A 23,458-nucleotide genomic window follows, 5' to 3' on the forward strand; every position below is an offset into this window, starting at 1 on the left:
AAAAGGAAAAGGAAAAGGAAAAGGAAAAGGAAAAATCTTCTTGTCCTTTACAAGCCCCCATTGTGCTTGGAGAGCCCAAGTGGATGAGGACAGATCTGGGAGTGTGGCTTGTGTTATCTTTCCAAATGTATCAAGTAACCATTGAGAAAAGCATACAGATGGTTCATGTGTGGTCCTCCAGCAAGCCCTACAAGTGTGCAAGCTCTTATCAATCTAGAAAGGTATCCTGGTGCTCAAAATGTCCCTCAAATATCCTATCAATTTTTCTTGTGCAACATGTGAAACTTGCCTTCTTTTTGTGTTTGTTTGTTGTTGTTTTTAAATTTAATAAATTTGAGTTTTCCACTTGCGTATCCTGGGTTGAGAGCATTAGCTAGGGTTTGGGAAGGAGCTGGACCTATTTGAAGCGCAGTCAAAACAGTCGTAAGTTCTGTTCTCAGGGAAAAAAATGTGTGTGAGAGAAAAATAAATGTACCTTAGGTTTCTGTACCTTTGTCTGGCTGCTTCCTCCAAGTCCTGCAATGCTGTCAAAGTGAAGAGCCTGCAAATGGAAGTAGCAGAAAAAGAGATGAAGTATGTGAAGTCCACTGAGAGTCATGGATTTTCTGTTCAAATTCTGGGCTTGAAATAACCCATGGCTGAACTGAGAAGTTTCACGTGAGCTTGAAATTTTTTTACTGTATATGCTACTCTGAACATTTTTTAATAGGATCTTCCAATTAGTTCACCTGATTTCTGAATGTTTCATCTTTTACACTTGACAGTTTGTTCATTTTATTTGGAAGGAGTCAGGTTTGTGAGATAATATAAGCTGAAGCAGGAGATCTCCTCCTTAGTAGAAATCATTGTTACCCTTCATAGTGAAAAGCAATGATAAGTGAAAAGTTAGCTCCAGATCCAAACTTTATGGCTCAATGTCCTTCTTCTAGCCAAATTCGAATCCAGTGGCAAATGTACAACAGCTGGCCCCTGAAGTGGAGAAAGTCTCAAAGATATTCATGGATAGCTTGTTCTAGTGACCAGGATCAAAATGAGCCAGTATTCATTTGCATAACTTACTTTCTCCATCTGATACTCAGTGTTGCCTCTTGCTCCCATATAGACCATGGCCAAGGCTGCAATGATGCTCAGGGGGGAATACAAGATGTTCTCATTTGTGTGCTGGACTTTCAGCTCGTTGAATACATCGAAACAAAATTCTGCATTTGCTGCACTGATGGAGCCCATCCTGAAATCAGTGTTGTCTAAAACAAACAGAAATACAACTGTGTAGTGTTGATATGTGGCACTTGAAATAAAAAGTACTTTCTGTAGCCCAGAAGCTGCTTGTTCATTGCTGTTTCTGTGATGCTGAAACAATAGTGTAAAGCCTAAAAATTCTGTGATCATTAGAAATATTCTAAAGACTGACCCATTGTTTCCCAAATGCATGTTGACTTTCCTTCACAAAGGTACTGGCTCATTATAAAAACACTATGTTGCATTTGCCCTTTAGGAAGTAGACAGTTTCATCTGTGCTTCAGTATAGCAAATACAGTGTGGACTGGATGAGTTTCCCTATAGCCATCCAGAGAACTCTGGGTGATTTCTGAGACAATATAAACACATTTCATTTCTTCTATGTCTACTCTGGACCCTACTTTGGATATTTCAATCAAATGTAGTCACCTCACAGTAATCTTAGTTTGATTCAAACTGCTTCTTTGTATAACTGGCCATAAAAATGGAGGTTGCTTTCCTGTAATTTATAGGAAAAATGGGAGTGAATTTCTTTGTAAATCTACCCAGTTGCTTAGATGCCAAACTATAGCTTTAGTGGGCTTCTTCTCTATATTCTCATTTTTGGACAATCTCTGCTGATTCCAGTTTTTGTTGACAAAAACAAAAACAAAAACAAAAGCATATATATACCATAGAGTTTGGCTAACTTGCTTTATGCACTGTAAAGTGCATTAAATCAGGCAGGTGAAGATCTTGTACATGCAATTTAATGTCATAACTTAGGGGAATTTATTGAAATCTATACTCCTTCTCTTCCTCGAATCTGAGACCAAGAAAGCTGAATACTGCCCTCCCCTTTCTAAAACAGTTTAAGTTGGAGTAGTAGCATATCCATAGTTTGGAGCAGATCTACTACGTGACCTGAGAGGTTCCTGGTGCTAACAGCTGTAGAACCACAGGCTCTGTGAATCATCCTACTGTACCTCACGGGTGTTCTCCAGGGAGTGAGACTGAGAAATCAGAATTTTTTTCTTCCAAATATATTTTTACATATCTGTCTTATATATGGATCACACTGAAAGTAATGCCTCCTATTTATTTTCATGGAAACTACAATAGATACATAGAGCATATATAATATTATTATTATAATTACAATAACTTCATTTCCTTGAGCAGATTCTCAGCCACAAAACATTATTTTTCAATACAGCCACCACAATTAGCTATGCATTTTTGCCAACAGTGCACAAAAATCTGCATTTCCTGCTGGTAAAAATCTGTACTAATGGAGATGAACCACTGTGGTTGTCGCCACTACCCATTACCTCATTGTGCTCACATCCACTTTTTGGTCTCCATAAACATTCAGCAAACATTGATAAATGTCAATGGATGCCATTTTTTCCACAAGGAGGAATTCAGTGACACTTTGCTTCAGTTGTACTTCCATGTCAGACACCATTCTGCCCAGACTGCCCCTCTGTTGCCATTTGTCACACAGCAACAACATGTAATGGGATGCTGGTGGGAAGATTCAGCCTCTACTGCCATATCACCACCATCTGCCTCTGATGTCATGGGCCGACATCATAAAATAGAAGGCAGCCCTTTTTTTTCCCTTAAGTTCTTACACATAATATTTCTGTGGGGTTTTTTTTAGTCTTTTTTTTTCCCTATTCAAGAATACAACTTAGAAGTTATATTTTATTTGGAGAAGTACTTACAGAAAAACATCAAAGAGGTGCGTAATAATCCAGCTTGCCAGTTGAACCTAAACAGATTCTCTGAGTCCTTGGTGATATATACAGTACCCTTTCGGACACTCCCCCTGTTAGCCTTCTAAGAGTCATCCTTTGAGTTACTACCCTTGTCATTGCCTTTTGATTCATTGTGCTTGAAACCACTGAGTAGGCCAACATCAGACTGGTACTCTATTTGGAGAAAGCCAAATTTTATTTTGTGAAGTAAAACCTAACAGATGAATGTAATTATTCAGGCTTTTTTTGTATCTTATAAAGCTGTACCAAGTTCAAGTCTAGCATGTCTCGTGCTCCACTTCAGAATTTAAATATTGATTGAGCCATATCGATAACTAGAGCCAAACGAATAATGAATACACACACATAAAAATAAAAAAAAACTCTAAAAAAAAAAAGAATAAACATAATACGCTTCAAATAAACTTAGCTGTAAAATCAGATTTAAAAAAACAAAAAAACAAAAAAACAAACACATTAAGGGATTTTCCCAGTCAGATGAATCTAAGGATCCCAAAATATTATGAGAAAATTAGATATGATTGGAGAACAAGAAGACCCATCGCCATTCACCATTTAATGAGCAGCTAAAGCTGAGTCAAGAGTAGTCCCATATTACCAAGAAGTGCAAGAAAGTCCATCAATCCCTGGAAACCATTCTTCTTTTTAAGACTGTATCTCCTTTCCAGCTGTTTAGTTTCTTCTCATCTCTGGGGCACTGTAGTTACAGAATTTACTGTAGCACTGCTCCCAAGATGGATGAAGGGAAAAGTGGGATATATATGCGACCTCTCACTACAGCATGCAGAGAAACATAGGGACACTTCTAGTGAATGTAGAGAAAATAAAGCAGTTCCAAGCAGAGCCAGCTGCAGGATGGTCATTCTATTCAGAGGATTTTGTAATAGATTGCTCTCCATGTAAGAATAAAAACAAAGCTTTATGAGTTTTTTAAAGAATGAAATCATACTGAAAAATGTTTTGGTCTGCCAAACGAGTTTGAGGACTGGAGAAGCTTATTGTTAGTGCTTGTTAAAAGCTCAGCTCCATCTGTTTCTGCACCTAGGCAAGACGGAAGCTTTTCAATGAAAGTCAGACTATATCCGATGTAAGCGAAAGGCTCTACTGCTCATACATGAGAGGAGAAAGCACATTTCATTGAAAGTTCAGAGCAGAGGCATTGGGATGAATTATAGAACTCAGTGTGAATGGGGAAGAGGAAGAGATTTGGGGAACAGTCTGAAAGTGTTTGCTGCCTTGTGAAGGCAGACCCCAGAGTATTCAGATATTCAGAAATGAATGCTGAACAGCCAGTGGAATTCAAGGGATGGCTGGTGGTCAGGTTTTGATTTTCATTCTTCATAGGTCATGGCAACAAGGCCCATTGTACATGCACAGGCTATTCTCATAGATCTTCTGTACCTCCTATTTTACTATGACAGGTAAATAAACTACCAAATCTGTCTGAAGGAACATTCATGGTCTGTTAGACAATCATAATGCACAATATCAAATATAACTCAATTGTAAAAAGCTATTACTCTTTATTGAATAATACCCTTGATGATCTCTAAAGAAAAAAATCCAGCTTTTGTAAAGGCCAAGGGAATGAATAATAGAAATCCCAAATTTTTGCACATTAAGACAGACAATATGCAGTGGTGGTGGTACCCACTGGTAAAGGTGAAAGGGTGTTCCTTTATCCCAAGCAGTGTTTTTTGTGTTGCTGAAATTTAGTCATGTTTGTATGTGCAGACCATGATAACTGGAGTGGCTTGCAGTTTCTACACTCAGAATGAGTATTTTTTTATCTGTCAATGTTACAGTAGTCATGTGGGGGGTAGGAAAATCTACGGATAGTAAGCAGCTTTCCTCCTATCTTGTTTAATGTTCCTTTTTCAATAGCTTTTACTTTATCTTGTCAAAGGGCTTAAGTTTTGTTACAGTGTGTAGTGTCTTCTCTTATGCTTCCATTTTCACATGTTTACATCAAGGTTTCAGCTACAAGTCAGGTGGGTGCTCAAACATGCCTTCAAGGCTTCCTTGAAGAACTTTCCTGTGTACCCACAGTCCTTTGTATGCTTGGTTTCAATGTCCTTGTCCTCTGTGGGCATCTATGGATCATGCACCTGTAGAACGCAACCAGCCCTGCACATATGGATAGTATTTTAATCTTTTGGAGTAACATCCAAGATTTTCTCAATAAACATTTTGTTTTACCGTCTCCTCTAGAAGAGGACATGAAGGTGTTTTTGGTATCTTCTCTCATTCAGTATGTTTGCCTTCTTTGTATACTCTACCTCTGCAATAGCACAATCACCACAACAGTTTTGCACAGGTAAGATAGTTGAGGCAATACACCTTCTCCAGAGAGAGGTCTGCCACTACACAGGTCTTGCATTTTTTCTACACTGAATGTTAGTGCAAAAATTGTTGCAGAAGCAGCCTGAGTATGTTGACCAGAATGGGCTATCCATGCACAGTCCTCTGCACACAAAATGTGATTTTGTAATTTTAGATAGGGTGTTAGGTCAGGGGAAATCAGAGGCACCTCTTGAAATTCAAGAGTCGTGAATGCAAGCAAGACAAATTGGTTAAACTCTGTTCCAGATCTGTGTTTGTCCCAGAAAGAGGTCAGCAAGGACTCTGCTGCCCTTTTCCTCTGTCATGAAGTCCATTGTGAAGCTCTTGCTAAACCAATTCATGGGATTTGCCATTCTTCCTTAATGTTGGCATAATCAAGGACACTGTAAGCAGTAGAAATGCGGCTCTTTCCAACATTTATCTGTTCAGATTTTCACATTTCATTTCCTGTGGTTGCTCAGCAGCTTCTGTGTATTGCTTGAGGGTGATGTTTTCTTATGCCTTGGACCCGTTCATGCCATAGCTTGTCCATCTGCATCACATTTAGCAGAGTCTATTCTGGCATCTCTCAAAGTCCTTTAATGAACCAAGGTGTGGTCAGAACAGCCTAATTTACGGAATTTTGGATGCTTATTGCTCTCATGTTATTTGTTGTGCTGGAGATGATCAGCTCTGTTGCGCATACAGTCTTAGGCAGTTGGCAGTGGTTGACTTAGAACCACTTTGAAGTCAACCAGCACCTTGTTATAAACCACTCAGATAGTCAGCGTGTCTGGCCCAGAGTAGAATTAATGTCTAAGCTGCCCTTCAGAGCTCATAGTAGATCGTATGGCAATGTGTATTGTGTTTGCACAGCAACCTGAGGTAAGAGGAGGCCAAGCACATCTAGCAGTCCGTTACGCACCTTGATAGCCGGTCATCTCCAGCAACAACTCAGTTTGATGTTATAAAGCCAGCAGTAAACATTTAAACATTGTTTAAACGCTTTGTTGTTTTTAACTAAGAATGCAGCTAGAAAAAAAAAGATTACATGAAGAGAAAATAGAATTTTTTCTTGCGTTTGTATTTTGTTCCTGTTTTTGAGGTTACCTAAATATCCCTGAAGCAAGTTAAAAAAATCTAAGATCATAAATGATTGCTTCTGCTGCAGTAAGCTGAGTGACAGTTGTTTCAGTCACACTTTCTCCTTCATTCACATGCTGAATTCCTTTTCCTGTTATCAGACTGGAGCTCTTCAAGGTGATATTTTACAGTACTTGTCCTTATCATACATACTCTAAATTTTGCTTTCTTTGAAGATTTATCTGAAAAATGTATAGGTCTGATTATACAAGCTCATATATGCTAGCACTATTTATTTCACTGTTTGTTTTGTTTTAATACATATTTGACTCAAACCAGCCATATACAATGGTAAAAAAAAAACACCAAAAAACACACATGGCTATTTTTTACATACTCTGTTCATCAGAACAATTCACAGCCTGTGTTTGGTGTTGCCTTCTTTTACCAACTAATTGATATGCAAACTTTGCCTCTGCCAGTAACTCTCCTAATTCGGGCTGCATTTCATCTGAAATTGCAGCCCTGCAAGACATAGTCATAGACTGTCATGAGTCTTCTTTATTTAGCAATCAAAATTAAATGTCTCGTACTGTAATTTACAGTTTTTTTCCTGCATATCTCAGCACTTGGGAAAGCTCTTCAAGTCTGCAGTTCTGAAATAGCAGTAGTATGTACCCAGCGGTTACTTTCTTCCCAACTGAGAGTAACAGGAAAAGCAGGGTGAGTCATCAAAGGATTTTTTTTCTTAAAAAAATATAAATTAATTAATTAAAAGGTATTTCTCATGAGTCTCTGAATGCTGGATGTTGGTTGCAACTAAATTGGATGTGGTCCTTTCTTTTCTGCAACCTCTTTGCTATGCCTTTAAACCACTTATCCACATCTAAAAGGTAGTTTATGGGACTGGTCATCAGTATATTTACCAGATTTTTTTCTCTTTATTTAGGTCCCAGTTAATTTCTCATTACCGAGTAGTAGTGTCAATGTAAGGGAAGAAAAGAACAGAGCAACACGAAAGGAAGGAGACAAGGGAAGAATGATCGTCCCTCTCAGAGGCATTGGACCATATGAGTCATAGCAAGGGCTGCCTTTTGATGAAGCTTTGCTTCATCTGCAGTTCCATGTTATCACACACTTTTAGACTAGACATCAGAAAAAATTTCTTTGCTGTGAGAGTGGTCAAATACTGGAACGGGCTTCCTACAGAAGTGATTGATGTCCCGCATCTGTCAGTGTTCAAGGGGCATTTGGATAATGCTCTCATTAATATGTTTTAAGTTTTGGTTAGCCTTGAAGCTGTCAGGTAGTTGGACTAAGTGATCTCTGAACGTCCCTCCCAACTGTTCTATTCTTTAGATATCATCTCATCTTCCCGGTGGAGCTCTCGGTTCCTGGACTGCCTGTGCCAAGTGCCTCATGAAGATGAAGCACCTGCATTGTAAATGCAATGTAAATCTATGTGATCAGAGGAAAGAACACATAGAGAAGGCATCAAGGCTGCACAGGAGCTTCATGGGTGCTGCAGGTGTCCCATGAGTATGTTTGGAAAGGTAAACTTTGAGCCTTGTAGCTGCTGCCTGCCTCTTTTGTTTCATTCTTTATGAAGAGTATGACTTTCCAACATACTTACTTGAAGTAGATTGTAAAAACTTTTCCCCTTTGTATATCGCATAAAATATGAAGTACAATGTATAAAAACAAGCAACAGAGAGACCAGCAAATTGCATTTTCACGTCTTAGCCAAACTATGATGTGGGAAGGCCTCCTTCTGCCTCCTGAGGTGGAGGTGGCAATTTTATATCCTATCCACAATTCTAAGATACCTGCCTGGCCATTTATCTCATTTTGCCTTCTAAGAGAAAGGAATTACCAAACCCCTTCCTGCCGTTGGATAAGCTCATTTACTGGAGCAGAAAATTTGGCTTCCTACATCCTGGGATTTCTGCAAGCATGAAATGTGGAGATCATTCCCATGAGGTCTCATAGCCTCCGTGCATCACTACAGTATGTTCTGCTCCTGTTCCAGGTCTCTTTTTAGTCCTGATGCTACCCCAAGGAGAATGAGGGCTGAACAAGCTGTCTTCTCCTGGGCTGAGCTGGCTCTGACTGCTTCTTTGCTGATGGAGAGTCATGTTCTGCTCTGACTTAAGTGGAAACCACTGCTGCAGAGTCAAGTTCCCTTCACAGGTTTTTCTGAGGAGAGGGCATGCATAGAGAAATGAAGGGCTGACAGATAGGTTACCAGGAGCCTAGCTTCTCTTGCCCCACAAAGAGCAGGAGGTACAATCCTAGCTATTCTGGTTTTACCTTCTAAAAAATATTTTTCTCCCCTCAGGGAGGAGGCGCTCTGTAGATGTGGCTGCATCTCATGAGCATACACTGCTGAATCATGTCTAGGATGTGCCAAGTATCTGCAGGAAGCATAACAGGAAGAGGGAAACAGAAAAGTTCACAAAATATGCATCTGACTCAGAGCATTCAGAGGGGCACTTCTGCCTCTCACTGAATAATTTGTGTCTGTTCTGATAATGATTTCTTCAGGAAGCCTTGATGCTCCTAGAACAGATGATGGAGCTGCACTGATAATTACAGCACATTTTTCCTCTAACCCCTAGCTCTTCATCACAGTTTTCAGAAGAGAAGTGCAGTGAGCCTGAGGCTCTGATGTTTTGCCCTAGGTTTGAATTGTATACGGGGCCAATGAGGCTCTTCTTGAACTACATGGTCATTTTCACTCTGCACCTCTGGATGGATGGCTTGCACAAAACAAGTCAAAAGGCAGCAAGGAGGAGTTGCCCAGGCTGAAGGCATGGGGTATACACCTGAGGCCTCTGGGTGTGTCTTCCAGAATCGTTCTCATTCATTATCATTCATGAACAAGGAAATGAGCACCACGCACTACAAAAGCACTTCTTCTTGTCTTCCAGCTCTGGAGGCTGTTATGCTTCTGAAGCAGAACCTGATGTTTTCATTACATTCCTTCTGTTGAGTGTCTTGAGGCTGGTTGTGTTCTGAGTGCTGTGTTAATTTTAGGCAAACAGGTGCTGTGCTCAGCATTGCTCAGGGCACAATAGTATATTTTCCACAGAAAACCAGCAACTGATTTCATTGAGTGTAATGGAGCTAAGCTCTGATGTCGATGTCACACAGTGATTATTTAATTCAGACAACAGGAGTTGGGGGACATGGTACTAAGAGAAGACTAGGGAATTAAGGCAAGATTCATGCTATCAGAAAGCTATAGAGCAGAATAGTTCTCTGTCATTATTGCCAGGGTACTCACCCATGTGTGAATACTTGTTTTCTTTTAAACATTAAAACAAGAATAGTCTTAGCAGCAGAGACTGGAAGCCAGAACTCACCTACTAGGTGTCCTAGTTGTTTAACTGCTGAGTTATCATCAATCTTTGAATTTCCCTTTTTTTTTTCTTAATTTGCAATCATCTCAATTAGGATAGAGCTTCAGAAGCAAGGGGCATATTTGTGTATATTTTTTTTTCCACTGATCTTCTGCTAAAACCTAGAGTCTGACAGTACTGGAAGATGCAGGCTCATGTTGCAACAAGAATATGGGATTCACTGAAGATAGGCCTTTCACCCCCTGAGCCACATGATTTCTCCACTACAGAAGTTATGTACCACTTCCACTTCAAAACACAAAGTCTGCTCTGATGGCATTTTCAGGGAGCAGTATTTGAAGAGCTTGTGCTTGGTGTGCTTTAAATACATTCACTAGATGTTCTGCAAAGGCCTGTGCTTCAATCTTCTTTATTCTTGTATTTTAGCATGGGAAAAGCATCTCACTGCTCACATCAACACAGTTCAGAGCAAGAAAAGCAAAATGCCATCTGCAAGGGAATTTGCAAAAGAAGAAAATAAAATACCTGCAGAATTTGGAAACTTGCACATGCATGGTGAATGAGAAATTTTCTTTCAGATGGCTTTTTGGAGATATATATTTTGCGCCAGCTTACATCCTATTAAGGATTGCCACATCTTTATTTTGAGTGTTGCTTCTCCTTTCTGAATTTATCTGTAGTCCTGTATATTAAACATGTTTTTCACAAGTTACCCGATACATATACATGGAAAAATACAGTTAGAGCATCTGATTTCTGAATCTGTTTTTCAAAAACCCTATGAATACAGTGATGTAGTACCCGCTAGAAGTGATTATAATGCTGTTAGAAAATGAGTGTACTTTATCAAGAGAAAAGATTTAGGGGTGCTGTTAGATGGCATCCAGATATGAGTCAGTAGTGTGCTCTAGCAGCCCAAAAAGCCATCCATATCCTGGGCTGCATCAAAAGAAGCACAGCCAGCATGGCAAGGCAGGTGATCCTGCCCCTTAGCTCTATGCTGGTGAGGCCTCACCTGCAGTACCGCATCTAGATGTGGAGTCCTCAATACTGAGGAGACGTAGACCTGTTGGAGTGAGTCCAGCAGAGGGCCACAAAAATGATTCAAGGGATGGAATGCGGTATGGGAACTGTTGAATCACAGCTTGAACCACTGATTGATCACCTGAAGCAAGCAATGAGTCAGCTGCAAGAGCACAGGTGAAGGCAATTCAGCTGTGTGACCAGAAGGGGTAGAGCCTGGCTGCACCTCTCCTAGACCCCATTTAAGGGCTGACTGCCACTGAGGAAGGATTCTTTCTGGAAATTTCTCCCTTTGGAGTTTTTTTTTGCAAGGATATGGGTGAGCATTTTCATTTATTTTCAGTTATCCCTTTCTACCATCATCATCCCTCTAGTTATATGACCTGTAAAATACCAATCTGGCTGTGTTACTCTGCTAATTGTGTATTAGTTGATTGTACAAATGCTTATCCTATGAGGATGGCCTGAGAGCTGGTGGTGCTCAGTCTGGACGAGAGAGGGCTCCAAGGTGACCAGAGAAGGGTCTTTCAGTATCTAAAGGGAGCTCTTAAAAGGAAGGAGATGGATTCTTTAGTAAGGTCTGTTGTAACAGGACAAGAGGAAATAATTTCAAACTAAAAGAATGGATGTTTGGCTTCAATATAAAGAAAAATTCTTTTACAGTCAGGATTATGAGGTACTGGAGCATGCTGCTCTGAGATGTGATAGAAGCCCTTTCCCCAGAGACAATGAGGAGGCTGAATGGGTCTCTGAATAACTTGATCTAGGTCCCTGTTCAGTGGAAGGGAGTTGGACTACACAACCTTGGAAGTTCCTTCCATTAAGTCAGTACATATGCCCGACAGCCTGCCAGGTGGCAGGTGTGTTATTGCTGCATAATCAACAGCTGATCACCCACCAGGAGGTGAATGTGCCACTGGTCCTGGGCAACTGGAGGTGCATGAGAGCAGAATGAAGAGGATAAAACCTGAAGAATTCAGTGGTAGAACACATAAAATTCTCCATTTAACTGTAGCTGTACAGATCAATGAGATGTCTCTGACCTGCAGACCAATGGAGTACTGCTAGATCCACGGTGGTGACTATCCCTCCTCTATAGCCAGTTTGCTAGAATTCCTACCTTTATTGTTGCTAACTTTGCCACCTTTCCCATGTTCCTTAACTGTTTAGAATTTGTAATAAACTAGCTGAACAACATTTGTCTTTGTTTGTGTCTTAATCTCACTCTAGACATATCACGAACCATCTCCTCCAACAACTGGAGCAATGCATTGCGTTGTTCGACACTCCATCACAGGAATCTCTATTCCTGTTGTTGCAGAAGTGGGATTGATGTTTGAAGTTGTGGTGCTCAGAACTTCCCCAGGGTATGTAAGTACCAAGTAATGACATCTGGAGGTAATAAAAATGTAGCTTGGTAGGCAATCTGTGCTGTCAGCCTCCAGAATGGAAACATGGCCACAATCTAGAAAAGTATTGCTTGTGTTGTACTGTGCCTTCAGATCAGACAGTAAGGGCAAGTTGTTTAAATATTATTGTCCTACTCCTGCCTGTTCTTGCCTGAATGTCATGCCTAGACTTTCTTATCCAAAGAGCCTCAGGTAACTTTTGGTACATAAACTGTGCTAATTACGAATTACTTTATGGAGCTTTACGCTCAATTATATGACTAATGGCTAATGTATACTTGCCTTTTTATAGGTCACAAAGCACAGGTTTACAAATGTTAGTTAAACCTCACATAGAATTCCACGAGGAAGATATTACTTGTGTTAAACCAGCAGCTTAACAGTTATGTCTCTCTATCAGTCAGCTGCTAATTCTGTTTTTCTCTGATTGTCTCACAGACAAAAACATTTTTCCATGTAATGTTTGACTGATTTCTATTGCTTACGTTGCCCTTTTCAAAACTTTTTTCATTCCTCAGGACTGGAGAGACACATATACCTATATAAATACATCTCAGATCATTAAACTTCTACAGAAAGCAGAGCTCAAGGAAGAAAACCAATTACTCCTCTATGTAAGTAATTAATCTTCTTTAGAAAGAAATGTTTTCACATTCCATTCCTACAGACACTATGCATACAAAATTCTTTTTGGTGTTCAGAATTGTGGGAACTTAGAAAAGGTTGTCCAGAGAGGTTGTGAAGTCCCTGTGCTTGGAGATTCTCGAAAGCCCTCTGGACATGATCCTGGGCATTGTGCTGTAGGTAGCCCTGCCTGAGCAGAAGAGTTAGACAAAATGTCCTCCAGAGGTCCCTTGCAGCATCAACCATGCTGTGATTCTTTAAGGGTGGATTTATTTTCAAAAAAGAATGCCAAAAAGTCCTGTAAAAAGAGGGTCAAAATCTTACCTTCCCACATACTCAATTGCTGTTGTAATCAACTCTCTTAATAGATGTGTTCATGAGGCATAATCTTGAGTGTTCCTACTGTTGCTACCATAAAAAAAAATACAGTGCTCTGAACAAAACTCATGGGGAAAAAAAATTGAGGGCTTGTGAAAGGGGTACATGTCATATTCCATCTATCTTCCAGTTGATGAGATGGTACATCAGATGCAGGCTTATATATAAATAAATAAATCAAAGCTGCTTCTAACATAAACATTTTATATAGCACAAGGATAGATCCAGCAAACATCATGGGGAAAAAGTGGCACAGTTGCCAGTGAATACATGAATTTGCTATAAACAATTATTTCCTGCTTGCTTGTGACTGCTGCTACAGGAAGGAGAATTAAAGTGAGATCTCCACTGTGCAAAGGATTTGCCACAAATAGAGTATGTATAAGTATAAAGCATCTCCAAAGCCCCTTTCTGCTAATCAAGACCCACCTGCAGGAAGTCAAAAACTCCAGAGAAAATAAAAATACTCCAGTTTTACTGATGGTTACTGAAAATTGTTACAAACAGTTCTCCTCAGGTAGCAGCACACAAATTCCACCTTTGCCAGGCAAATAGTGTACTACATTACATGGCTATGCTGGAGAACTGTAGGCTATACAGTAGTGTATGTACACCTTGGGGAAACAAAATGTTCTTGATATCCAGTCAGATTAAAGGAAAATTTACTCCTGTTTTGGATTCAGATCAATACTTGCCTTTGAAAGATCATAGCAGGAGGGCGCTCAATTGATGGTTCTAAGTTAAATTGCTTTGGTCTACCTTCATTCATAGGATTAAGAAGGTGTGTGGGGGGGAAAAACAAAACAAACAGTATTTCTGATTCTCATCCAGGTTTTTCTCACAGTGCTAGAAGATGGCCCTGATTTTAAGGTGAGCAGAATTTACCAAAGAAAAGAATGGCATTGGTGGGGTTGTGCCTAATAAAGAATAGGAAAGGATGGTCAGCCATAAACACCTCTATGAGGGGAAGGGATCTCCTCACAATGGCAGCTCCTGTAGCAGCTGCTGCTGTAGTGCCCTCCTCATTGACTTCCACGTAAGCCTTATGGACAATGTTTGACAACACCAGGGATTTTTCAAATGACAGTGCAGAAAGATCAGCTTTGGATTCAGTGAAGATGTCGGTCATTCCCATTGCTTTTAATACCTCGTTGAGGTTAAAGGTGTCTTCAAGCTTGAATCGGGGCAGGTATACCTCTACGGTTGTCTCATACATGTGTTCGGAAGAGAACCACAGCATTAAGCTTTCATAGGTCATTGTGCTTTCAGTCTAGAAGATGGGGAAATTAACAAGTTTAGATTTTTGCCCAGCTTCAATTCAGACAACCAGCTTTCAGTCTGGCTTAGCCACAGTCCTCAGCCTTACCTGTTCCAGCCCACTGGTAGATCCGTCTGCCGTGTCTCCTGGCAGCAGGATGATCATGCTCAGCGACTTCTGAGCGTAAGGGAGTTCAAGCACCTGAGTTCCCAGCTCCTCAATATAGCCCAATTTAAATGTGCCTTTCTGATACATCATCTGCACTGGCTTTCTCTCATTCTATTTAAAAGAAATTGAAATGATCATGCAAGCAATACAGTCCTTAATGTTTAAGCTTCAGGTGACTTAGTGACTATTAGGTTCAAAAGTGCTGATCAGGGCTAATGCTTTGGATTTTGCCAGCTACTGAAGCAAAATGCTGAGTTGTTGCAACTTCTGAGACTTGCACATTTTTTCCAGTAAGGATTATGGTGTTCTTTGAAAAGCTTTCCTGCTCTCTCTACCCAACAGGAGGAAAATGTTTAGTTCCCAGCACATCCATGCCTTTCTCACAGCACAGCTGAAAGCCCCCAACTTTGTATTTCTGTATTATGTTTATTCTAGGGTAAATCATGCTAAGACTTATAGAAAGCATATGTACCTGATTCAGTTTAAAATCTCTCTGTACTGTATTTTTCTCCTCAAACTTGTGTTCCCAGGATGCTTTGAAGTAGATCACATTCACCAGCACCAGAATGGCGTGTGAGTCAATCACTCCTGGAGCAAAAAGTTCCTTGATTTTACCTGGAGAAAATTTTGGAAAACAGAGGTATTTATTAGTTGTTATTAAGACTCTGGATTGAGACTTGATTACTTGTCTGTGAACTTAGCTTTAGAGCGTGTTAGAAATCCAACTCTTTGTTTCTTAACAGAACAGGGACAATACAAGCGAAGAAATGGTAAATTTCTCAGCACTGTTATGTAGTACTTGGGAGAGGAAGGGGCACAGGGTCATCAAATTAGCCAGCAGTGGCAAAATGAATGTGCCAGGTGGCACCTGTCCACAGTGAAAGGGGCAGCACCATTAATTCTCTCCCTTAGTTTACATGAGGACATCTATCCCTTTATACTTTTTTTTCCTGTACAGAGGTTGAGGTAGGATTTCCTAACTGTGCAGGCTTTGAACAGGCACACAGAGCGATGGTAGTCCAGGGTTTGCAGCTCTTTCCCACATTAGTCACAGGCTGCTCTGTCAGCCCAAGGACAGGTTTGGTCAGGATATGGCCACTAGGAAATCAGAAGCCTTCAAATCTATTCATCCATTTCTCACAAAGTTCTGGCTTAAGTTCACATGGAAGATTTATAAGATATTCACCCTGCTGATGTGCAGCTCTGACAAAATTAGAGTGGCATATTTCATGTTCAGCTTAGTCAGAAAAAAAGCCAATGACCTCTATGTGCCTGTAAAGGGCAAAACCTGGTTGGTTGTTACTTGTAACAGTGAATTTCACTGGTGGGCACATCACTCATCTTTGTTAGCATTGCTCTGTGTATGACCAGGTCCTGGGGTGTCTACTCTCTGCTATGCTGTTCCCAGTCCCATTGTGAAGCTCATAACTTCCATCCCCCACTTCCCGTACCTGCAGCATTGGCTATTTGCAAAAGCAATTAATCTATTTAACCCTTAAAGGTACTGTTGCAGCTAGGTGTGTGGGTAGGAGTATGGCAGTATGCAACAACAAAATAGTTTAGCTGATAGATGACTCTAAAGAATGAATGGGAAAAACAAACTATCTTTGAAAGGCATAAGAACCTAGAAACATGAACAAGACTTATCATATGCTGAATTCTTTTTGAAGGAGCACTGGAAGATGGAAGAGGGAAAAGGTAGCTCAGCTACAGTTCTGCTTTGTTTTACCTTGTGTCTCGCTTTCAACCCAATTGTTAATTTTTAGCCTGCTTGCTTCAAGAGCCCCTTGAAAGTCCACTGTTTCAAGGGCTGCTCTGTACAGTTCCTTACTGCACATTAGGTACTTCTGTGAAGCAGAATAAAGATTGTGGATTAGCCAAACCTGTTCAGAGCTTATTCTCTTTACAGTGAAGTCAATAATTCAGAAACATTTCAGAAATTATGAGGGTGGTCTTGACTGAATAAGACAAAAGAGGAAAAGAAAACCTGCAATGCAAAACTGCAAATAGAAAGATATCCCAGAAGCAGCTTGCAGACAGCTTGAATAGGCCATTTTTTGCTATAATCACACTTCTGGCTGAATGTAGACATGTCAAAAGTGAAAGGTCTTCTATTTTATTTTTGCTCTACAGGGTATTGTCTTGAATTTAAGTTTTTTTTGTGTGGTTTTGTTGTTTGTTTTTTTTTTTTTTGAACAGAAGCAATTAAAGCTGATATTCTCGTCTCTTTCCCAACAGCCATAAGAGATATGGCTCCAAGAAGCACCTCCAAAACTCAAAAAAGGGACAACAGTGGTGCATATGCTTACTGGAAAGCTGGGGATCAGTGCCACAGAGGTTACAAGGTACAGTTATCTTACCTGATTCAGTTCAAATCCTTGTTGGATAAAGACGTTGTTAGCCAGGCTTAAAACGTACTCTTTACCAAGGTTCTGTAGTTGTAAAAGCAGTGCATGGAATGCTTCGTGGTTAAGATTCCCATCTGTGTTACACTAGGAATATTTCAAATACACCAGTTACAAAGATTCCTCAGTACAGCTTTGGTTGTTATTTTGCATCCTCATTAGATTGCAATGTAGGGCTAGCTCCCATTGTAATTATATTTAAATTCAGTTAATCTAAGCTTTGTAGCCTGATCTTCCTTCTGGTGTGGGCTTTGGACTTGACTTTATGGAAGACTTGGCTGATAACAAGATAACACCTTCTATGAGGCGCAGTGGACCAGGCAGACGTTGTGCATGGGATCTTGACTCCCTCCAGTGGCAGACTGTGGTGCTTTACAGCTAGTAGGCTATGGTGAAGTGAAAGAAAGGCTCTTGTACTACAGAAGACATACCAGAGAGGAGGAAGACTCTCTTTCCTGGCTTAGTTCAGACTTGTTTTCTGGGACTGCACCTTCAAGTTCAGATTCAAGGCTTGTAGTTCCTGCAGCATTGCTGACATGGAGAACCTGCAGTTGAAGAGGTCAAATTATGGCTGTTTTAACTGGGATAAAGGCATTCTCCTTGTTTGAAAGATTTACTGGATAAATGATGTAGATTTATTAAACATATCATAGAAAGGTTTGGGTTGGAAGGGACTTCAAAGATCACCCAGCTCCAACCTCGTGCTGTAAGCAGGGCTGCTACCACCAGCTCGGGCTGCCCAGGGCCCCATCCAACCTGGCTTGGAGCATCTAGGGATGGGGCACTACAGCTTCTCTTAGAAGCCTATGCCAGTGCCTCGCCACCTTCTGTGTGAGGAATGTATGCCTAACATCTCACCTAAATTTCCTCTTTTAGTTTGAAACCTTTCCCCTTTGTTCCATCACAGACTATGTAAAAAGTTGGTAAAATGTCCTCCTCCTGCCTATAAGCTCTCTTTGTGTATTTTCCCTTCATACTTTCTCAGCTGCAGTCAGACTGGAAGGTCAGAATTGAATTTGTCCAATATCCATATTCAAATTCACATTTCTATATTAGTGAACCAAAAAAACTTTTAGTCCCCCAAAATGCTACTTTCCAGAACCTCAATATTTTTTATCTTTGATTTATTACTATAGTTGCCTTAAATTTCCAAATGAAAAGTTGCCTCAGGCAAAGAGGCAAAAATATTTTGCTTGCAAGCATCAAAACTAACTTTATGCAATCATTCTTAATATTTGTATCAGCTCAGGAAATGTATCAAAGTCATAGTGCTCTTGATGGAAATTGAATCCTGTTTCCAATGTGCAGATATCTCACTGAAAAAGTTTGAAATGCTCCTCCATAGTGATATTGTTGTAGCATACAAATACTTAAGCTCTTTTTTTGAGAGTACTTGATCTCCATTGCTTTCCTAAACTAAGCAAGAGTCCCTCAGAACTGCATAAGGAGAATGCATCTCCCTTGGCAGCAGCTGACCTATGGCAGTATTATAACATGATGGATGAAGATCCACCAGGATACAGCCAGAGCTGGCTACTGCCTTATGCTACATGTACCTTAAGAGTATTGGTCACTTACTGCTTTCAGAAACAAATAAGAAAAGAAACAAAGATCTCAGAACGTGCAGCTTGCACTGCAGGGAGTAAAAGGCATAGTGACCACAGGAACAGACTTGTGCATGCCCTCCCTGTACCCCCACACCCTGTGTGCTCTGTAGGTGAGACGTTTTTAATCATTTGGATGTCACAAGTGATAAAGGAGCGAGGATATGACGGCACACCAAACAATGCTCTTAAGGCAGCAGCTGAGCTTGTGTTTTATCCTTGTTTCCTAAGCACACGTGTTGTGCTGCAAAGCCCAACATTGCCACTGGGGGAACAGCAAGCTATGTGGAAGCATCTCAGTATGTTTTGGCAGTACTTACATTTTCTATCTGAGTGGCAGTGTTGTTTCGTGCCCCTAGAAGGATTAGGCCAAGGGAGGTAGAGATGCTCATTGGAGAGAAGACAATGTTTTGGCATTCTGCGGTTCTGTTGAGTTTATTGTAGAGATCAAGGCAGAACTCAGTAATCATTCTAGAAATGGAGCCCATTGTGAAGCCTGCAGCTTACTGGGAGCAAAAAGGGAAAGGAGAAATATGAATCAGTTGATTGCTTAGCTGTATCACACTGTGAAATATCTCTGTCCTAATCCCACAATTGGTTGCTAAAAAGTAGAAATGTGTTGTATTCTGAGTTTGAAATTGCCAGTTTTGCACACATCTGTCAATTCACACTCATGTGAATACAGCAGGATCTGGAAAGGGGCCCCAGTACTCATACCATATGGGAATTCCTTAGAAAGAATTGTTTTTCCATCTTATCACAAAATGTATCTGATTTGTTCCAAAAGAGAGTTTCCCATAGTCCAACTTACTTGTTCTTATTGTAAGCAAAAAGTTGTGGTAATCAAATCAGTCAGCTGTGAATTTCCTTCTACAAACTAGTTTAATGTATGTCATCTATCAACTCTTCCCTCTTGTAACAACATGATTAGTGACAGAGTGGGGTGACAGAAACTACCCTGGTAACCTGAGCTGCGGAGTGAAGGATTCAAACAACAGGTTTATGAAAATAAAATTACTAGTAATTATTTTCATGTATGAAGAAGGAACGTAAACAGCTATGGTTCTACTGCCTATGGAAACATGAACAGTTTGCAGTATACTTCATGTCTCCTCATTGATTTGATAGGAACCACTGATTCAGAATGTATAAACAATTGCAATTTCCCGACAAAGCAATAGCTCAGCAGCCCCCGAAAGTCTGTGAGCTTCCTGTTCAATGGAAGGACAAGATCTGTCTCATTCTTTTCTCTTGTATTGGAAATACAACAGTCTGATGCCTTTCCTGTGGATCATTAAATCCACTCCAGTAAGAATTTGGGACGAAGTTTCAGCTTGGTCTTTTCATGAAGAATGTCATCTGGAAAAAAAAAAGGGCTTTTAAGAAGCCCTTATGAGTTCTTTAGGGAAATAACTGTAAATCTGTTGTGTGGATAGCAGTAGAGTACTCAAGCTTTTCTCAAGATATTATACCATAAAAAAAGCCACATCAATTTTAGCGTCAAACAAAGGATGTTCTGGACAGCACACCAGAAAAATGTAAGAAAAGCAAAGCATCTACTCTTGGCTGTTTGTGGACATAAGTAACTATGGCCTGTGTTTCAGAAAGTTATTTTATTTAGGGGAAAACACATAGCACAGTGTGAAGAGAAAGCACTCAGGTCAGGGTGGCTCTAGCTTTCAGCCCCCATTAGGACAAGAACTACTCGGTGTCCTGCACTGACTGCAAGGATGCAGAGCAGACACTGCATCTCATTCAGGTATGAGACAGGCAGGAACTTTGCATGAGAAGCAGGGGCTCAGGCACCTTACCAGGATGTAAGAAGTTGCTATGGCTCTGCTGAAGTGCAGCAAGTTGTCTGTGTAAGCAGCTTAGCTTGTGGCAAGTGCCAGACAATGGGAGTTAACTCAGCCCACAAGAAAAAAGGCTTAGCCTAAGATAGATTGACAGGAAAGTCAAGTTGCTGAATGTATGAAGGTGCTGATAAATGGTGACTGCAGGCATTTCTTTCCTTTTACCTAGTTTGAAATAAAAAGTTCATATATGTTTCATTCTAAGACACTTGTTTCACCCTGAAGTTCAGTAGTACTTCATATGAAGGGCTGACATAAATGGGCAGTCATCCTACCACAAGAAAGAGACTGCAGTAATCATTTCTCTTTTCTTCCACCCTTATTAGCTGTTATTCACAACCTTCTGAAAACAAAACTCAGCACTTCTTTCGTGTTAAAGTTTGTTTTACTCCACCTTCATAGCTTGTGAAAGATCTAAAATTGATCTGGGAAGTTGTTTACTGTGAATGTAGGTCAGGATGCATGTTGTAGGTGTGTCCAGACCTCAGAAGGCATCGAGGAGACAAGAAGAGCTAATGAACTTCCTCATCAGAACAGAGACACCTCCACCCCAACCCACAGGGAAAGAACCAACCACCAAGCACAAAGGGAGAGCATGAGAGCTGGAAGCAGGTTTTAAATGCAAGAATCTGGCATGCAGAGGTGTCCATGCCTTTAGAAAAAGCAGCAGATTGTCTTCAGAGTGATATCCAGGTACAGCCACTACCACCAGTTCCATGGCTTCATGTGAGCTATGCACAGGGGCTGTCCCAGAAATGCAATGCAACAGTGTAGAGAGGAGGGATGTGGGATGGAGAAGGAACTTTCTTACCAGAGAACCAAAGGATTTAGTGAACTTTCTTAATGGATATTTGGGGAGGGAGTATGTGTAGGTATAATTTCATATCATTAAGCCATGCTTATGATCTGTGTAATCATTTGTCGGTGAGAGTTTAGGAGCCACCACATGGACAGAGTAGCTTGGAGAACATCTAGATGTTGGACAACAAATGGAAATAGTACTTTTAAAAGATCTTGGAGTGGGAAGGAGAGAAAATACAAGATCCAAAGAAGTGTTCCAGGAAGATCACAGCTGTTGTTCTGTCCCAGAAAACTGTTTGCACAGAACATTAGCAGTTGTGCAGAGGCAGCAAGCAGGGCTGTGATTTTATGGCTGATGAAGGGAGATGCTTTGCATGATGGCTCAGTAGCTGTTAACACAGTCTGGGAGATGGAATTGCTGGTGTTGTTGTATGTGAGCAAGGAGCTACCCAGAGAAAGAGCCTCCTTCTGTAAAAACAACTCTATACCAGAAGCCTTGTAAAGATAACAAATTGTTTCCATGGCTCTGTGAAGTGAAAAATGCTCCTTTTCTATAGCTATTCATGCTTTGTTCTCTCTGTAGAGCTTGTTTTAGGCTAAAGATGAAATCAAGGCAAAATTTCTCAAAGAATGAAAAGCTGCACTTAAAGCTATCATAATTAATAGATTAATGTGGTATGTTACATTATGCAGTCAGCGGGAGGAGGCAGTCAATAAGATGTGGATGCTGGAAGACTGGTAGCCTGGTTTGTAAGGCAATTCTATATGTAGAAAGGGAAAGCAAGAAGGAACCTGTTTTCCCTGATGCTGTATGCTAACTCCAAATGCATACTTACTCTTCTTCTCATAAAAGTGCTTTAATGGACACTTATTTCTCGTAAGCAAAGAGAGAGTTGGCAGAAATGATGTGTCTATCCTTGAAAAGGAGAATATGACAGATAATACAGTGTCCTCACATGAAAAATCTATAGTTGGTAGAAGTTACTTTCTTATTTTTCATGACCACTCATACAAAAACTTCTCAAAGTGTTCTGTGGCATTTTGGAGTTAAAGAGACACAACACATAAGAAAAATGAAATTTTCTTTAACACAGGAATTATAATTTTTCTCCATGCAACACAAAACATTTCTAAAACAATGTGCTTTAAACTAAAACCCAATACATTTCAGCGCAGAATATCTTTACAAGAGAAATGTTGCCAGGTCCATTTTCCAAGCAACTTAGCCCCTCATGCTGCTGTTTTTATACAGGAAAGGGCTTTTCCTGACTGGTTCTACTACTTTGCATCAGTACCTCCAGGATGTATCTTTTCTGCTTCTTTCTAGGCTGATTATTCGTACTTGAACAGACATGGATGTACATTGGCCATACAGTGGCAAGCTATTTGTTATGCCAATGTGTACTTACATAAACTTCTCAGCAAATTTTTGAACACCACTGCCAAAGCCAGGAGCAAATATGTTGATAGTGAAGCATCCTCGTTACCAAAACAAAATCTGAAGAATACTCCACCCTTCCTATTATATACCTCCCTATTATATACAGCCATTGTTAAGAACATAAACAATCCTGGCAGCAGAAACCAGGGTACGGAGGAAACACCCAAGCATGCAACCAAAGAGGTGCATGCCCTCTCTTGTCTAGTGAACATTTCAAGGCTTTTCCTTGTGCCATGGAAACCTGAGTGAAGAAGTAAAATTAACCTGTTTCTATTAATTTATGGGTGAGTTTGTCCAGATGATCTGCATCCTCTCTTCTCATAAAGCCCTTTTTTTTTTTTTAGAGTTGGGCTGTTCTAAAACAGTCCTTTGGCCCTTCTGGAGCTGTAGGCAGAAAAGCATCTGCATGTGGTATAAACTGCTCACTCTGTGGCAATTATAGCTCTCCAAGCAGGCAGAGAGGACCTAGGGAAATTTCAGTCAAAAGTCTGAGGAATTTAGGCAGGCATCTTTGGATTCATAGCTTTGGGCCTGTGTTCCTAAATTCCCAGTCTCACCCCAGAGAAGACCACCTCCCTTCCTGAAGACCACCCAAATTTTATCAGGGTCTTTTGCTCTGTCCAGCCTTGAAAGTACCTCATCCTTTGCCCATTTATAAACATGAAGTTTACTTTATCAACTTTTAGACTGATTCGGATCTACCAAAAAAAAAAAAAAGTTATTTT

At 40.4% G+C, this 23,458-nt stretch overlaps 2 protein-coding genes and 1 long non-coding RNA gene across 5 annotated transcripts in view; 1 reads left to right on the forward strand and 2 right to left on the reverse strand.

Moving 5' to 3' along the window:
• The window catches only part of LOC104910129 (ovalbumin-related protein X), a 5,674-nt gene extending 3,703 nt beyond the window's left edge, over nucleotides 1–1,971 (reverse strand). The window contains exons 1-2 of the mRNA XM_019613788.2: nucleotides 1,060–1,971; nucleotides 491–541 (exon numbers count right to left, since the gene is read on the reverse strand). Coding sequence (XP_019469333.1) covers nucleotides 491–541; nucleotides 1,060–1,431 — 423 coding nt within the window. The 5' untranslated portion in view covers nucleotides 1,432–1,971. The remainder of the gene's footprint in view (nucleotides 1–490; nucleotides 542–1,059) is intronic.
• Nucleotides 1–23,458, forward strand: part of LOC104910128 — an 85,441-nt gene that overhangs the window by 56,322 nt on the left and 5,661 nt on the right. For 2 of the 3 annotated variants that reach the window (XR_004159148.1, XR_004159150.1), the window contains 4 exons: nucleotides 12,023–12,159; nucleotides 12,720–12,815; nucleotides 15,160–15,269; nucleotides 16,868–16,974. This is a non-coding gene — a long non-coding RNA (uncharacterized LOC104910128). Of the gene's footprint in view, nucleotides 1–2,867; nucleotides 7,131–7,766; nucleotides 7,961–12,022; nucleotides 12,160–12,719; nucleotides 12,816–15,159; nucleotides 15,270–16,867; nucleotides 16,975–23,458 lie in introns of those variants that run through there. The other variant, XR_004159149.1, reaches the window with a different exon arrangement.
• LOC104910127 (serpin B12) overlaps nucleotides 14,035–23,458 on the reverse strand; it is a 12,762-nt gene continuing 3,338 nt past the window's right edge. The window contains exons 2-8 of the mRNA XM_010708418.3: nucleotides 18,959–19,144; nucleotides 17,466–17,579; nucleotides 16,990–17,121; nucleotides 16,359–16,476; nucleotides 15,102–15,244; nucleotides 14,570–14,740; nucleotides 14,035–14,473 (exon numbers count right to left, since the gene is read on the reverse strand). Of these exons, the coding sequence (XP_010706720.1) occupies nucleotides 14,069–14,473; nucleotides 14,570–14,740; nucleotides 15,102–15,244; nucleotides 16,359–16,476; nucleotides 16,990–17,121; nucleotides 17,466–17,579; nucleotides 18,959–19,126 (1,251 nt within the window). The 5' untranslated portion in view covers nucleotides 19,127–19,144 and the 3' untranslated portion in view covers nucleotides 14,035–14,068. The remainder of the gene's footprint in view (nucleotides 14,474–14,569; nucleotides 14,741–15,101; nucleotides 15,245–16,358; nucleotides 16,477–16,989; nucleotides 17,122–17,465; nucleotides 17,580–18,958; nucleotides 19,145–23,458) is intronic.

Source organism: Meleagris gallopavo, chromosome 3 (assembly GCF_000146605.3).
Source record: "Meleagris gallopavo isolate NT-WF06-2002-E0010 breed Aviagen turkey brand Nicholas breeding stock chromosome 3, Turkey_5.1, whole genome shotgun sequence".
Classification (NCBI taxonomy): domain Eukaryota; kingdom Metazoa; phylum Chordata; class Aves; order Galliformes; family Phasianidae; genus Meleagris; species Meleagris gallopavo.